Here is a 15,276-nt window from a genome sequence, read left to right as displayed (position 1 = left end):
GTGATGATGCATTTCCTTTTTCATTTTTCATTTAATTTTTACAAACATCAATGTACATTTATAACACTAAATGTTGTGTTTTATTACGTTGGCACTCTGTGTGAGTGTTTTTAATACAATGACTGAGGGAGTCATTGCAAATTAGAATTTTTTCTCTTCTTTGACCAATGTCAGTGATTTTGACACTATTATTTTGCTATTCGGGCAAATGGGAACACAAAAAATATATATATTTTTTTAGTTTTCATTCATTTTAGTTTACTATAATGACTTCAGCTTCTGAGAAATGTGAAAAAGATCCAGTGAGAATTGAACTTAGTCAAGTTAGTTGCTTTCTTTAATTTAATAGAATTACAGTCTTTACAATAGCATGTACTGTATAAACGTCTCTACTTTCAAATGGAGTTCTTTTTGTCATGTGTATGTTCTCCTTATTTGGTTTTTCCTGTCCTCGTCATGTAAATTCATATCTGGTTGTGCTTAATTAATTAGTTTCTAATTCTGTTCCCAGGTTTCTCATGTGTCTCATTAGTTTCTTTCCATTTAAACCCAGTTTCCTAGAGATTTCTTTGTCTGCTGTTAAATGTCTTTTTAGTTCCTGTATATGCCCGTTGATGATTAAATTCAATATTTGAAGAATTCTCCTGTGTCTTCTCACTCCTTCCTGAGTGTAACCTGTAACGTTTTTTGAATAGTGTTTTGGTTTTTCGTTCTGTTCGTTTCTCCCCTCCTCAAATGGAGGAAACAGCAAAGTTTTGCCATGGCACACATGAGCCACAACCCTGTCAGCTACATGAGGCCATTCGTGCCGCTCGCCCTCGCCAGCTCCCTCGATGGAAAAACTCTTGTGCCGCTGTTCCCGATCGGGATTACATACTATCCCCCGTGGAGCTTCCAGACACCACCAACTTCAACTGGAAGGAGGCAGTCATCCTGGAGAGCCTCCAATCTGGGACCCATTTGCCTGCCGTTTCCCAAGTAAAGTCAGCTGGCCATGGCTCTCTCCAACCTGCTGGCCACTCTCATGTCAAGTCAGCCGGCCATTTTGTAGTCGAGACTTCCGACCGTGCCCGAGTCAAGTCCGCCAGCTGATCATATGGCAAGCCCAACAGACAAAAATGTGATAAGCCCGCCAAGTGTTCAAGATGCCCCAGTGTCGGCTCCTGTCCCAAAACTCACTCCAGTGCCAGCTACTCGAGAGCATTTTGCTGTGCCTGTTCCTCCAAATCACCCTCCAGTGTCAGCACCATGTAAGCTCACTCCTGATCCCCAGTTCAGCCCAGGAGGGGCTCCTGATCCCCAGTTCAGTTCAGGAAGGGCTCCTGTTCCACAGTATAGCCCATGAAGGGCTCCTGATCTCTAATTCAGCCCAGGAATAGCTCCTGTTTCCGAGTATAGCCCACAGAGGGCTTGCAATACCCAGTTCAGCCCAGGGAGGGGTCCTGTTCCAGAGTTTAACCCACGAAGGGCTCCCGATCCCCAGTTCAGCCCAAGAGGGGCTCCCGCTCTCCACTTCAGCAAAGGAAGGGCTCCTGTTTCAGAGTATAGCTGACAGAGGGCTCCCGATCCCCAGTTCAGCCCAGGAAGGGCTCCTGTTCCCGAGTTAAGCCCAGGAAGGACTCCTGTTCCCCAGTCAAGCCCAGGATGGGCTCCTGTTCCTGAGTCAAGCCCAGGGAGGGCTCCTGTTTCCCCGTTAAGCTCAGGAAGGGCTTCAGATCCCCAGTTCCACCCAGGAAAGGCTCAGGATCTCCAGTCAGCCCCAGAGCTCGCTCCAGTTCCGGTGCCAGCCCCATAGCGCCCTCAAGTGCCTGTTCCTCCAGAGCGCCTGCCAGAGCCTAGTTTTCCCCAATACATTTTTTTGTTGGGGTGGGGGGGGGTCATATGACCGTGGCCGAGCCAGCTAAGGCCACGGAAGATCTGTCATGCCCTCCTGAATCCCCTGATCTGTCATGGCCTCCTGAGTCCCCTGATCTGCCATGGCTCCCTGAATTGTCTATTCTGCCATGGCTTCATGATCCACCCTAGAGGCTGGTGGAGGCCTGGAACAGGGTGGAGACAAGGAGAGCATCCAGGGTGGATCGGGGGGGTATGGGGGTGATCTGTCACAACTCCGGTTGTGTTTGATTAATTAGTTTGTAATTTTCCCAGGTGTGTCTCATTAGTTTCTGTCCATTTAAACCCTGTTTCCCAGAGTTTTCTTTGTCTGCTGTTAAATGTCTTTTTAGTTCCTCTACATGGCGGTTGACGATTAAATTCCATATTTGAACAATTCTCCTGCGTCTCTTCACTCCTTCCCGAGTGTATCGTGACACTGGTCTACTATCTTGTTAAAGAATAATACAATTAATTAAAGGCACTGTAATTCTATACCTCACAGTCTTGTTGTCTTTATTGTCAAAAATGAAATATGTTGCTACCCTGGTGAAGGTCTATTTTTACTATAAAGCAGATGTTGCTGAAATTATTTAGGAAATAAACAGACATGAATAATAAATTGTGCAAAATATCTAGAATAAAGAACTATAAAATGTGCATAGAATATGAAAGATTAATATCATGTGTTGCTTTTAGGGTCTAATTCCTATTATGGGATTTGTTGTTGATTTATTTTATTTTTTTTACCACACTGAAAAAAGAAAGAAAGAAAGAAAGAAAGAAACCAACTAACTTTAGTTTATTTGCAGTCCCAATGACAATTTTAAGTTGACAGCTTTTTTTATTAATCCCTTTAAAGCCAAAACTGACAGGTTAAGTAAATGTAAACAAAGATATTACGTCTTATATTGGTAGATGCTCTGGTTTTCAATACTTTAGCATTATTTTTTTATTGTCACTGTCACTGTCCAATTGTTATTGTCATCACTGTCATCACATTGTCATATCAGAGAAGTGATATTCAACTACTGGGAAATATTTATGTCAGGAATTCACAATTGTCCCTAACTGTACCTCACAGGTTTTACAAATTACATGCGCAGTCCTGCTGGGGACATCTTCAATCCTGAGCATCACGAGGTGAACCAGGACATGACGCATCCCCTCAGTAACTACTTCATCGCTTCCTCCCACAACACCTACCTGATGGGCGACCAGCTCATGTCCCAGTCTCGGGTGGATATGTACGCCTGGGTGCTGCAGGCCGGCTGCAGATGTGTGGAAGGTGAGATTGGCCTGATTTTCTTGTGCTTTTTGATGCTTCTTCTTAAGTAAGTGAACCAGTGCATGTGGATTTCCACATTTTGCAATCCAAAAGATTAATGAGAAAAATTCTATGAATGATTTTAATATTTAATATTTTAGATTTTATTTGGAAAAATATATATTTTATATATTTAAAAATATATATTTTATATATTTTTTTATAAATATAAAATTTATAGTGTTTTATATTCTAAAATAATATAAATGAACTTTACATTTATTTCAGACATTTAAAAAAAAAAAAAAACTTTTTTTCTTTGTTATCCTCCCTTAGTGGATTGCTGGGATGGACAGGATGGTGAACCGATTGTACATCATGGCTACACCCTGACTTCCAAAATCCTCTTTAAAGATGTTATCGAGACCATCAACAAATATGCATTCATCAAAAACCAGTAAGATAAACTGTCTATATTGGTTATTAACTGATTCAAAAGGTTATTAGACAGTAGATGTCAACTGACTGAGATATAAACAGCTGATTAGTGTCACAAGCCAGATTTCTGAGGGGTTTTTTTAACCCAAAAAAGAGTCTCAGATGAGAAGAGACTATCAATCTGGAACACAACCAGTCTACATAACAATATATTTAACTATTATTATTATTATTTTCATTATTATTATTTTTGAGAATATAAAATTTTTAGTGTCTGTTTTATTATTGTTGTTATTATTAACAAATGCAGGGCTGTGCATAGTTACTCATGTTTTTTTTAGTGATACAATTTAATATATTTGTATATATTTTAAGTAATTTAAAAACAAATTACATTATGGAGATGATTTTAAGATTAATTTGTAGTTTGGACACTTCAAATTGTGAGTAAAAAAGGAATGGAATAATTTACAAATCTCATGAACTTATGTGTTATTTACCATAGAAGATAGATAACATATCAAATGTTGAAAGTGAGACATTATGTAATGTCATGCCAAATATTGGCTCATTTTGGATTTCATGAGAGCTACACATTCCAAAAAAGTTGGGACAGTTAGCAATAAGAGGCCGGAAAAGTTAAATGTACATATAAGGAACAGCTGGAGGACCATTTTGCAACTTATTAGGTCAATTGGTAACATGATTGAGTATAAGAAGAGCCTCTCAGAGTGGCAGTGTCTCTCAGAAGTCAAGATGGGCAGAGGATCACCAATTCCCCCAATGCTGCGATGATAAATAGTGGAAGCAATATCAGAAAGGAGTTTCTCAGAGAACAATTGCAAAGAGTTTGAAGTTATCATCATCTACAGTGCATAATATCATCCAAAGATTCAGAGAATCTGGAACAATCTCTGTGTGTAAGGGTCAAGGCTGGAAAACCATACTGGACGCCTGTGATCTTCAGGCACTGCATCACATACAGGAATTATACTGTAATGGAAATCACAACATGTGCTCAGGAATACTTCCAGAAAACATTGTCAGTGAACACAATACACCGTGCCATTCACCAGCTAAAACTCTATAGGTCAAAAAAGAAGCCATATCTAAACATGATCCAGAAGCGCAGGCGTTTTCTCTGGGCCAAGGCTCATTTAAAATGGACTGTGGCAAAGTGGAAAACTGTTCTGTGGTCAGACGAATCTAAATTTGAAGTACTTTTTGGAAAACTAGGACGCCATGTCATCCGGACTAAAGAGGAAAAGGACAACCCAAGTTGTTATCAGCGCTCAGTTCAGAAGCCTGCATCTCTGATGGTATGGGGTTGCATGAGTGCGTGTGGCATGGGCAGCTTACACATCTGGAAGGGCACCATCAATGCTGAAAGGTATATCCAAGTTCTAGAACAACATATGCTCCCATCCAGATGTCGTCTCTTTCAGGGAAGAATTAGACAAGAATGGTACAACATTCCTATTCCTAAACTTGACTAACTTGTCTTCTCAGTCCCCAGACGTTTGCAGACTGTTATAAAAAGAAGAGGGGATGCCACACAGTGGTAAACATGGCCTTGTCCCAACTTTTTTGAGATGTGTTGATGCCATGACATTTAAAATCAACTAATTTTCCCTTAAAATGATACATTTTCTCAGTTTAAACATTTAATATGTCATCTATGTTGTATTCTGATTAAAATATTGAAATTTGAAACTTCATCATTGCATTCTGTTTTATTCACAATTTGTACAGTGTCCCAACTTTTTTGGAATCTGGTTTGTGTATATATTGTATTGTGTGTTTGTATATATATATATATTCTTCATAATGCATTATATTTGCTTTGACCACTATGCTTTCAAAGTTTAATTTTCTCATTGATCTATATCATTGAATATCATGAAATATCATATTTGTGCAAAGTTTTTTGTTTTTGTTAGTTTTTTTTCTTTGAGGAGTCTTCCAAAGACAATGATTACTCTGCAGTCTATCTGAGCATTCCTATAAATTTCAATCCTGACGTTTGATGTGTCCAACTGCTGGCAGCAAAGCACAGTCACTGTTGAGCAGTTAAGGTCTAGGGCAGGGGTCACCAACCTTTTTGAAACTGAGAGCTACTTCATGGTTACTGAGTCATACGAAGGACTACCAGTTTGATACGCTCTTCTGAAATAACAAATTTGCTCAGTTTGCCTTTAGTTATACATTATTAATAATAATCATCAATGTGAAGACACTAATCACGTAAATGATTTCTCACAATTATTAGCAACAATAACAATAAGGAGGGAAACAGATATCAATATTCAGCACTTTAATATCAGTAATTGTTACATTTTTAGATGATCACTTACATCACTACATTTCATAGGAAAAATGTCCCATTTTCACTAGCCACTGACAAACCCTTTTAACAAATCATGAACTTTGTTGTTTCAAAAAGTTGTCAATTATGTAATGGTAGAAAAATCAACTTACATATTTTTAAATAAATCTTGTCACATTTTGAACTAATGACCAAATCTGTGGCATTTTTTAAAACACTTTTTAAATTGAACACAATTCTTCAATATTTTAAAAGGGAAAAATGTCCCATTTTCACTATCCACTGACAAACCCTTGTAACAAATCATGAACTATGTTGTTTCAAAAAGTTATCAATTATTAATGTTAGAAAAATCAACTTACATATTTTTTAAATAAATTGTCACATTTTGAACTAAGGACCAAATCAGCATTTTTTAACACACTTTTAAATTGAACACAATTCTTCCTTATTTAAAACTTCGCCATGGCACTGCCATGTTGCCACTGTAAACATCTGGTATCTGTTTCTTTTTTAGTGGGAAGACTGGCATTGCATGCTGTTCACCAGTGTATTGTAATCTGGTGTGTAACTTGACACTGCAACTGTGAGTGAGTCTTTCAGATGTGCATCAGTGAGGCGTGTTCTGTGTTTGATGAATTTAATGTCAGAAAACGCTGATTCACAGAGATAGGTTGAACCAAACAGGCTAGCAACCTTCATAGCTGCTGTGCATACTCCACTGTACTTCTCGGTGTCAACAAGGGACCAAAAGTTTGGGGCAGCCTGGTAGGCTTTGAGGTGGAGGTCATTTTGCAGTGTTATGATTTCAATCTCCACCTGTCCAGCATCCAAGTTGAACGTTGCACTTAGTTGCTCAGCAAACCATGTTGTGTCCACATTCATTCAACGACACACATGGCTCAAGCTGATGAAGGTCACAAAACCTATTCTCAAACTCTTGCCCAAGTCTGTTTATGACTTCACAGTACTTTTCTGCAACTTTGTCAAATGTCTCAGATGCAGAAGCATTGTCTTTCAGCACCGACTGCACAGAGGGAAAGTGCAGCACCTTTTTTCTCTGTAAATCCACAGAAAAAACGAAGTAAAACTCGTCCTCTGCTGAGCCATCGGATTTCTGTGTGTAGAAGCAGGTCACCATATTCAGCTGACATCTCCTCCAATAGCACCATGAAAATCCTGTGTTGTTTTGCTTTGGAGCGGATGTTGTTTATGATTTTTCCAACGGGAGTACTCACATGTTCAAAGCCGATCACTTTTGCACATAAGGCCTGCTGGTGAATGATGCAGTGATAATGCAGAAATGTTGAGAAGTCTGGGTCACTTTTACAGTGAGCGATGAAACCTGCATGTCGGCCGATCATAGCAGGAGCCCCGTAGTCACCGCTACCAGCTTTTCCAATGGTACCTTTTTCTGCACGAAAAACTCCTTCACTGTGTTATAAATGTCAACTCACCTCGTAGTTGTCTTTAATGGCAGTAGTGTCAGCAGTTCTTCTCTTGTGGAGAAATCTTCAAACACCATCCGGATAAAAACTAACAGCTGCGCTGTACTGCTGCTGTCCACGGACTCGTCGCACTGGATGCTAAACCAGCTGCACGCTGCCAGATCCCGGTCCAGCTGATCGGCCAAATTACCAGACATATCTGACACTCGTCTAGCCATCGTAGATGCACCCAGTTGGACGTCAGAGAGAGTGGAGATTAGATCGGTTCCATTTTTCTCATCTTTAAGTACAGTGTTAGCAATTATCATCATTGCTTCTTTGAAAACTTCTCCGTCTGAAAATGCCTTTTTCTTCTTGATCAGAAAATGTGTAGCTCTAAACGAGGCTTCGGTTGCTTTTTGTGACTTTTTCATTGGCCTCGTGAAAAAAGACTGTTGCTTACCCAAAGCTGCCTTTAGCTCACGGGCTTTTTCTGTCCGTAGTGCACTTCCCGGTGGGTAGTTAGCATGGTAGCTTTTGTGACACGTAGTGAAGTGTCTCTCCACATTGTGCCGCTTTGCCGTCGCCACAGTCGCCCCGCAAATGAGACACACGCAGGTTTCTTTCACAGTCGTAAAAAAGAATTCCTCCTCCCATTCGTTGTGAAAGTGATAAGATTTTCTTCCTTTTTTCTGCCATGTTTTTCAGCTACCATCTTCGTCGCGCCCGCGCCCTCTAGCTTACTCTCCACGAGCACTCAGTGCTCAGCACTGGTTTTGTCTCACACAAAATAATGATACTTTTGAACTAGAGTAGGTCAGAGTTCACCTAAACTTATCTAAACTCATGTATAATGAACATATTTTTAAGATATTGTCATTTTTAAATATATATAAATGCAAGTGTGATTAAAAAAATAGCAACAGAATAAAATTTAATTTAAGACGCAGCTCCCAAGTGCTATTTTTAGATCAGGCCTGCGGGCGACTCATGTGGTCCTTGGGGGCGACCTGGTGCCCGCGGGCACCGTGTTGGTGACCCCTGGTCTAGGGAGTGTGTGAACGTGTGTATCCGCATGAACCTTTCACACTGACAGCATGCTTACATGATTTTCTCCATCACTATTACTTTCAGGTGTTGCTGTTACTAAAGCTGATAATCCAATAAAACCATGCGCTGTCAAGGGTTCTTGGGGGTCGCGGTAAACAAAAATCTGTTTTTAGACTCATCTCACACATTTGTCAGATGAGATCTGACAAATGGCAATGACAGTAAAAGTGCACTTTTACAGCAGTATCTGTCAGTATCCGGAGCTATTTGTTTTTACTTATGGATTATGTATCAATGTTTCTTGTACCAAAAATACTTGTGCTTTCCACAAATTGACAAAATAAACTTTCACTGAAAATAACTATTGCTTAACCTTTAGAAATATTGTTTGAGTTGTTTTATTTTTTATTAGACAGAATGTTAATACAATGCTCTGAAGATTTCTGAATAAGCCACTTTGAACACTTTTTAATTGGAAGCTGCCATTTTAAGCCTTCTGTCTCACAATTTAATCACATTTTAAGTATTCACTATTATCTCACTCACTATTATGATAGATCTGTAAATGCATGTTTTGTACTGTTTCCTCAGGTTTCCCGTGATTCTGTCCATTGAGAATCACTGCAGTGTCCCTCAGCAGAAGAAGATGGCTCAGTATCTGACTGAAGTGTTGGGTGATAAACTGGACACGTCCTCCATCCCTGCCGACCCGTCTGGACTTCTGCCTTCACCTGAAGCCCTAAAGGGCAAAATACTCGTCAAGGTAAGCATCTAAATGTTTTTACCTCAATCTATGGAGGAAATCTATGGTCATTTTCAGATGATGGTCAGATGTTTTCATGATGTAAATCAGATTGCATGATGTCAGTGCATGCATTGGTTTATGAAAGATTATGAACATTATTTGAAGCATTATTTAGATTAAGATTTCAACCTCTAGGTGAGCAAAGTCAATTCAGTTGTAATTATAAACATATACCGTATAATTAGCTAAAAATACTAGAATAGAATATGTAAAAATAAGCTTTACAGTGCAAAGTAATTTGCACTCAATTCTATAGGTTATTTTATTTGTTATATATTAAGCTTTCTTTTAATGTTTTATTGTTTTGGTGCTTGGTGTATTGCTTATTTTTCTCTGAAAACTATGCTCACTTCTTTTTGTGTACTTTCTAACTTTTACCGAAGGGTCAGTGAAATAAATTCACAATATTAATTAGGATATCATGTGATTAATGTTTCAAAATATTTTATTTATAATAGCATAATCAGTGCATAATTATTTGATGTTTCAGTAACATCACATTTTGAGTTTTCTGCACAGTTGCTGGTCTGAAAACCTTTTTAGAGCAGCAAAACTGTAGCGTCTTAATGATATAAAATCTATTTGCTGAAGTGCAGCCCTCTCCTGTGCTTTTAATAAAGTGTGAGGGTTGAAAATCGGGCCGTAGATGGAGTAGCTCGGCAAGCGAGTTGGCGCTATAATTGGAAGACAGACTGACGTTCCCACCAGAGAGAAAATCCTGAACTGCAAACTGGGCCAGCCGGTGGTATTGACAAATTGCTCGGCACAAGCTGTGGATCATGGAGCACGTGGCCACCGGGAGCCCAGTGGACAGACTACACTCGCATCGCCGCTCAATTTGACTGGACCGCTGCTTTGTTACCATTGAACAAGACGATAATTCAACTCACTATATTTGAAAACTTAAGTTTCATTTATGCCCATTTTAAGTAACATATGCAATGATAAGTTCTGTACACTTTTTCAAATACTTGAATCACTGATGAAGAAAATCAAAAACTCATAGAATTGTTGGTAATTTTACAGTGTATGTTAATGCAATATAAAAAGCCAATAATAGCAGAAAACAACAGCACATGCTAAAACTAATTACTCTTTGGGGTCAGACATTGTTTGACTGATGATCCACTATTGATTAACCCATTTCTGTATCTATCTACTGAGTGTCAGCATGTCTGTAGTCAGTACATACGTTCTGTGCCAGTCAATCAGCATTTACTGATAAAGCAGCTTAGAGGGTTAGTTCACTCAAAAATGAAAATTAGACTGTGTTTTACTCAACCCTGATGAATACTAGGTGTATATGACTTTCTTCTTTCAGACGAATCCAGTCGGAGTTATATTAAAAATTGTCTTCGATCTTTCAAGTTTGATCATTTCTGTATCGAATCGATGCGTTTTTGTAAGAAAAAAAATCCATTTTCAAAATGTAATAATCACTTCAATTTAGCTTGCACTCACTGTTGAAAAAAGAAGCAGTTCTGGGGGAATGACGTATGAGGTCAGCACTGCACATGCGCCGGTGAGTCTCGTGAAAACCAACGTTTGTTTACAAGATCAAAGAAGCAAAGTTTCCTTACTTTAGCAAAGTAAAACCAGTGTCCTCTTGGCTCATATCAAAATCCACCCACATTCTTCTTTACAAATCTTCATTTTGTACTTCTTATTAGTGACCATTGTTTTGTTTTGATCGCTCGGCTGCGCTTTTTGCATCACTTCTGAGCGGTGCATGTGGAAAGCCAACCTCATACGTCATGCTCCCAGAGCTGATTCGTTAACAACTGTGAGCCTGTGATTATTATGCTTTTAATATGGATATTTTTCTTACAAAAATGCATCAATTCACTACTGAAGGCCTTGTGAGACACTTTTTATTTCACTTCTTTTGGACTGAAGCACTGCAACACCCTCTGACTGCAATGATAGAGATTGAAAGATCGAAGACAATTTTTATAATATAACTCCGACTGCATTCGTCTGAAAGAAGAAAGTAATATACACCTAGGATGCCTCGGGGGTGAGTAAAACACAGCGTAATTTTCATTTTTGGGCAAACTAACCCTTTAAGTGGTGATAGGTTGTAATTGTCTTGTAAGATGCTGTTACTGCTAGAAGACCCTTGGGCCAAAAAAAGTTTGCAGTAAGAAAGCTCAGTACTCAAGGGGACGATAGTGTTTCATTCAAATGTCTATGCCAGTAGACCAGACGTGCTCTTATTCAGGCAGCTGCTATAAATAATCTTGCTCAGCAAGATTTTCTTAAAATTGTTGTTTTGGCGTGACAGTAGTTGACCTGAAACTCAAGAATAAGACGATTTAAAGGCTTCTATAGCTCCTCTTGTTGAAGAACTGAGAAAACAATGTGATGATAATTGGTTGCTGATCATATTTGCGTTCAAGCATTTGTGCGTAGATGTTAGTAGGGATTCATCACCTTAAGACACCAACTCTTCAAACAACTTTCAATATGAATGTTTTTAGTTTTGTTTTACACTGGAATCCAGTTCTTTTACTGTTTGGACACAGACAAATGATGTTTCTGTAATCCTATTATAGTTTACCGACGTGTTTACACCGAACAAGTGTTAGATATAAGTGAAAACACTTTTCACAAATCTTGTATTGACATGTTTTCTGTATGTTTGTTCATAGGGTAAAAAACTGCCTCCAAATATAGACGAGAATGCAGAGGAGGGGGACGTGTCTGATGAAGACAGTGCTGATGAGATGGAGGACGACTGTAAGCTGATGAATGGAGATGTAAGTATTGTTAGATGGTGAGGCACAGTTTTTATTCCTTTTCCAATTTAAATTGAAAAAGAGTTGCTAATGTTCATTCAACACATCGAGTGCATTGTATTATGGGACACACTATTACATGCAGTCCGCTCCATTTTCTTCATGCAAAATATATTTTGTTGTTGTTGTTGTAATTAACATTTGTTTTAATTTACTGCTGAAATATCACATGGATATGTTCTTGAAAGTTTAATGAGATTCACCCTATAAGTCCTTCCACATCTGTCATGTTCTTTTAGCAGGAGATTTCAATCATACTGCATGCACAAGGCTCTTAGTGCAATCTCAAAGACTCATGCATTTTGGATGAAAGCTCCTCTCTCTTAAGTGCCTTAATGTAAAAATAAGAGATGGCATTTTGGCGAGTGAGGTCCAGTCGAATAAACTTATCTCTCTGTCTCCCTTTCCAGACATCTATGAACAGGAAGCAGGCGGAAAATGTTGCAAAGAAAAAATTAGATAACCTCATGAAGGAGTCAAAGATTCGTGACCGGGAAGATCCGGACAGTTTTACCATCGCAGCCCTGCCGCCCGCAGGAAAACATGACAAATCCCCGCTGAAGGTTAACATGCTGTACTTGACCCACAGCACGTGTCACTCCTTCCTTTCCAGGAGAGGAAATGTTACCACATTTACAGACAAACTGACCTCATTCACTTTTGCTTGCATTGCATTCTAGATTTATTCCGTATTAATGCATTTAGATCAATGAAGTTTGTTTACTGTTAAATTAATCACTATTTTATACACTGATGATTTTTAACAGTACTTGCCATGAGAATCATACAGAACTACCATACTTACTGTATTATTCTCTTACCATTCACTCATTTAAACTGCAGCAAGTGCTCTAGCTAGGGCAGTTTTGCTCTTGTACAGAAGTGTGTAGTGTGCTTATTTAAGGACTGACTCGAGGCTGATTCAGATAAGATTGCACACAGAGGGGTTTTTCGTAGCAGGCACCACACCACCGTCCTTGACGGTCCACAGAGATACCTGTGGACATGCTAACAAGGCCCATATGCTATTCATTTATAGCATTTCACCCCCCCCCCCCCCCCATGTCCACCCTCTCCTTGACACCTAGAATTAAACAGTCTGTATCATGTACCCTTTGTGGTACCAGCAAGAAAAAGCCTGCTCTCCATGATAAGTCCCATTTACTGCAGTTTATGAATGAATTGGTTGCTACTGCCACCTAGCGAATGGTGTATCGGTGTTATATTTGATATGCAAAAACTTTGCTGACAAATAATGTTAAAATGTGAAAATATGATGCAACAGGCTTTTGAGGAATGTTTAGTTGTTCATCTCAATCTCTCAGTCATCACTGCATTGCATTATACCCCAATAAAATCTACAGAGCTTTGATCACAAAACTAGCATATAAATATTGTCTAAGACATATAGAGTTACAATTGATATTTATGTGTATTTTATGTAAGTATCTGTTATAAAGCTCTCGTTAGTTTACATTCAAAGCTATCAGAATTGCACCGTACTGTTCATCTATATAAATATCAACTGCAAGTTCAACAAATTGCATATTTTTGCTCAGTTTGGGCCTTTTTTTTGTGGTCCATAAAACCATAAAAGCCTGATGTAACAAATATGACACTTAAAAAAAAAAAACACAAACTTTGAGATAAGTTGAGACACAAACTTATATATATATAAGATTTCATTTCAAAATGTAGATTTGATTAATTTTATTTTACCTTTACTGTCATGATAAAGTATTATGTTTGGTATATTTAGTGTATATACTCTTTTCCATATTTTCACCACAATGTATCCCTTTTTTAATACAGGGAAAAGCAGAAGACAGCACTGACACTGGAGACGAGGGCAATATTGGTGGCAACAAACGCCAGGCTAAATCTTTTATAGGGAGCTTCTCCAAACGCAAGGTAGTTTTACATATAGATCAATGTGCATAAGCACCCATACTAAACCAAACAATGTTGCACACTAAAAAATACAGCTGTCTTCTGCATACATCAATTATTCATACTGAATGAATGAGTAATAGAAATAATAAAATGTGTATATGACTCTCTGGAATACTAAATTCAGCTGTGTAATTAATTCAGGCTTTATTTTCTGATAATGACCAGCTGACTGTATCTTACATGTGACATGTTGACTTAATTAACCACCTCAACTCCATCTGTTGACTGTAGAAAAAGACAAGTAAACTGAGGAAATCCTCCAGTTTTGAGGATACAGACACGGATCAGGAGAGCTTGAGCGGGGCGTCTAAAGCACCAGTGCATCACAGCAGGTACTGTTAGAATAGCTCATGGTGAGTGGACTTACAGTCACGAACGTGGTTCAATATTTGATGTCATTTGTTTATGTCTGTAACTGTTATCTGTTTTAACAGAAAGAAAAAAACAATGAAGCTGTCGAGAGCACTTTCTGATCTGGTATACACGAAATCTGTGGGCACACCAGACTTTGAGGCCCAAGGTGAGAAGAACAGAAAACATATGGGAAAATCTCAAACTTCCTGTGACTTTCAGAATTACAAAGATGATGAAAAATGTATTTATTTAGGCTCTGAGAGTGAGGTTTCATGGAGGGCCACTTACACAAATCACAGAATTAATTGGAAATGTACATTTTTTTGTATTATTAATATTTGTATAATACAATCAGTTTAAAAAGACGTTACACTGAAAAACATTTGGAGTAGGATTTACTTGGACACAGTTTTCAAAGAAACAGCAAGTCATATTAAATGAAACATGACATTTAGAAGTGAAAATACTGAAATAAAATGTTATTGTAAAATGTACAACAATAATTGCTGTTTTCATGTAATCAGATGTGCAGTTGTTTTTTATATGCAATGTAAAAGTTTTTAAATGCTTGTCTTGATTTTAAACTCAATTTTAAAAAAATAAAAATAAAAATATGTGTGTGTGTGCATGTGTGTGTGTGTGTGTGCATATAGCTGTTTATTGTTTTTATTTGTAAAGTGATTATTTATTTACAGTTTTCAAATTAATAAACTGATCTTTCATTAGTTTTAAATTGAACTCTTTCTCTACACTATAAATTTTACTGTTTTATTTGACTTTTTTTTTTTTTCTTTTACATATTTTTGAAATACAGTTAAAAACAGAAATAGACTGTAAATTTACATATCCAGTGTAAAATCACATGAAAAACATGTCAATGTGCATAACACCCCCCAAAATATTTATTTTTATTTTTTTACTTAACACACCAATTGATCATTGGTTCCAGCTGATCAGTTCTGATCAGTTCAAATGATCGTGGTCCG

At 38.0% G+C, this 15,276-nt stretch overlaps 1 protein-coding gene across 1 annotated transcript in view; it reads left to right on the top strand.

The window, feature by feature from the left end:
- The window catches only part of LOC132115336 (1-phosphatidylinositol 4,5-bisphosphate phosphodiesterase eta-2-like), a 129,737-nt gene that overhangs the window by 98,124 nt on the left and 16,337 nt on the right, over positions 1–15,276 (top strand). The window contains exons 7-14 of the mRNA XM_059523752.1: positions 2,957–3,160; positions 3,476–3,596; positions 8,972–9,143; positions 11,837–11,944; positions 12,394–12,546; positions 13,796–13,894; positions 14,168–14,268; positions 14,371–14,456. Coding sequence (XP_059379735.1) covers positions 2,957–3,160; positions 3,476–3,596; positions 8,972–9,143; positions 11,837–11,944; positions 12,394–12,546; positions 13,796–13,894; positions 14,168–14,268; positions 14,371–14,456 — 1,044 coding nt within the window. The remainder of the gene's footprint in view (positions 1–2,956; positions 3,161–3,475; positions 3,597–8,971; positions 9,144–11,836; positions 11,945–12,393; positions 12,547–13,795; positions 13,895–14,167; positions 14,269–14,370; positions 14,457–15,276) is intronic.

The sequence above is a fragment of the Carassius carassius genome, chromosome 34 (genome assembly GCF_963082965.1).
Source record: "Carassius carassius chromosome 34, fCarCar2.1, whole genome shotgun sequence".
NCBI classification, from domain to species: Eukaryota; Metazoa; Chordata; class Actinopteri; order Cypriniformes; family Cyprinidae; genus Carassius; species Carassius carassius.
This window is presented reverse-complemented; position numbering and strand designations above follow the sequence as displayed.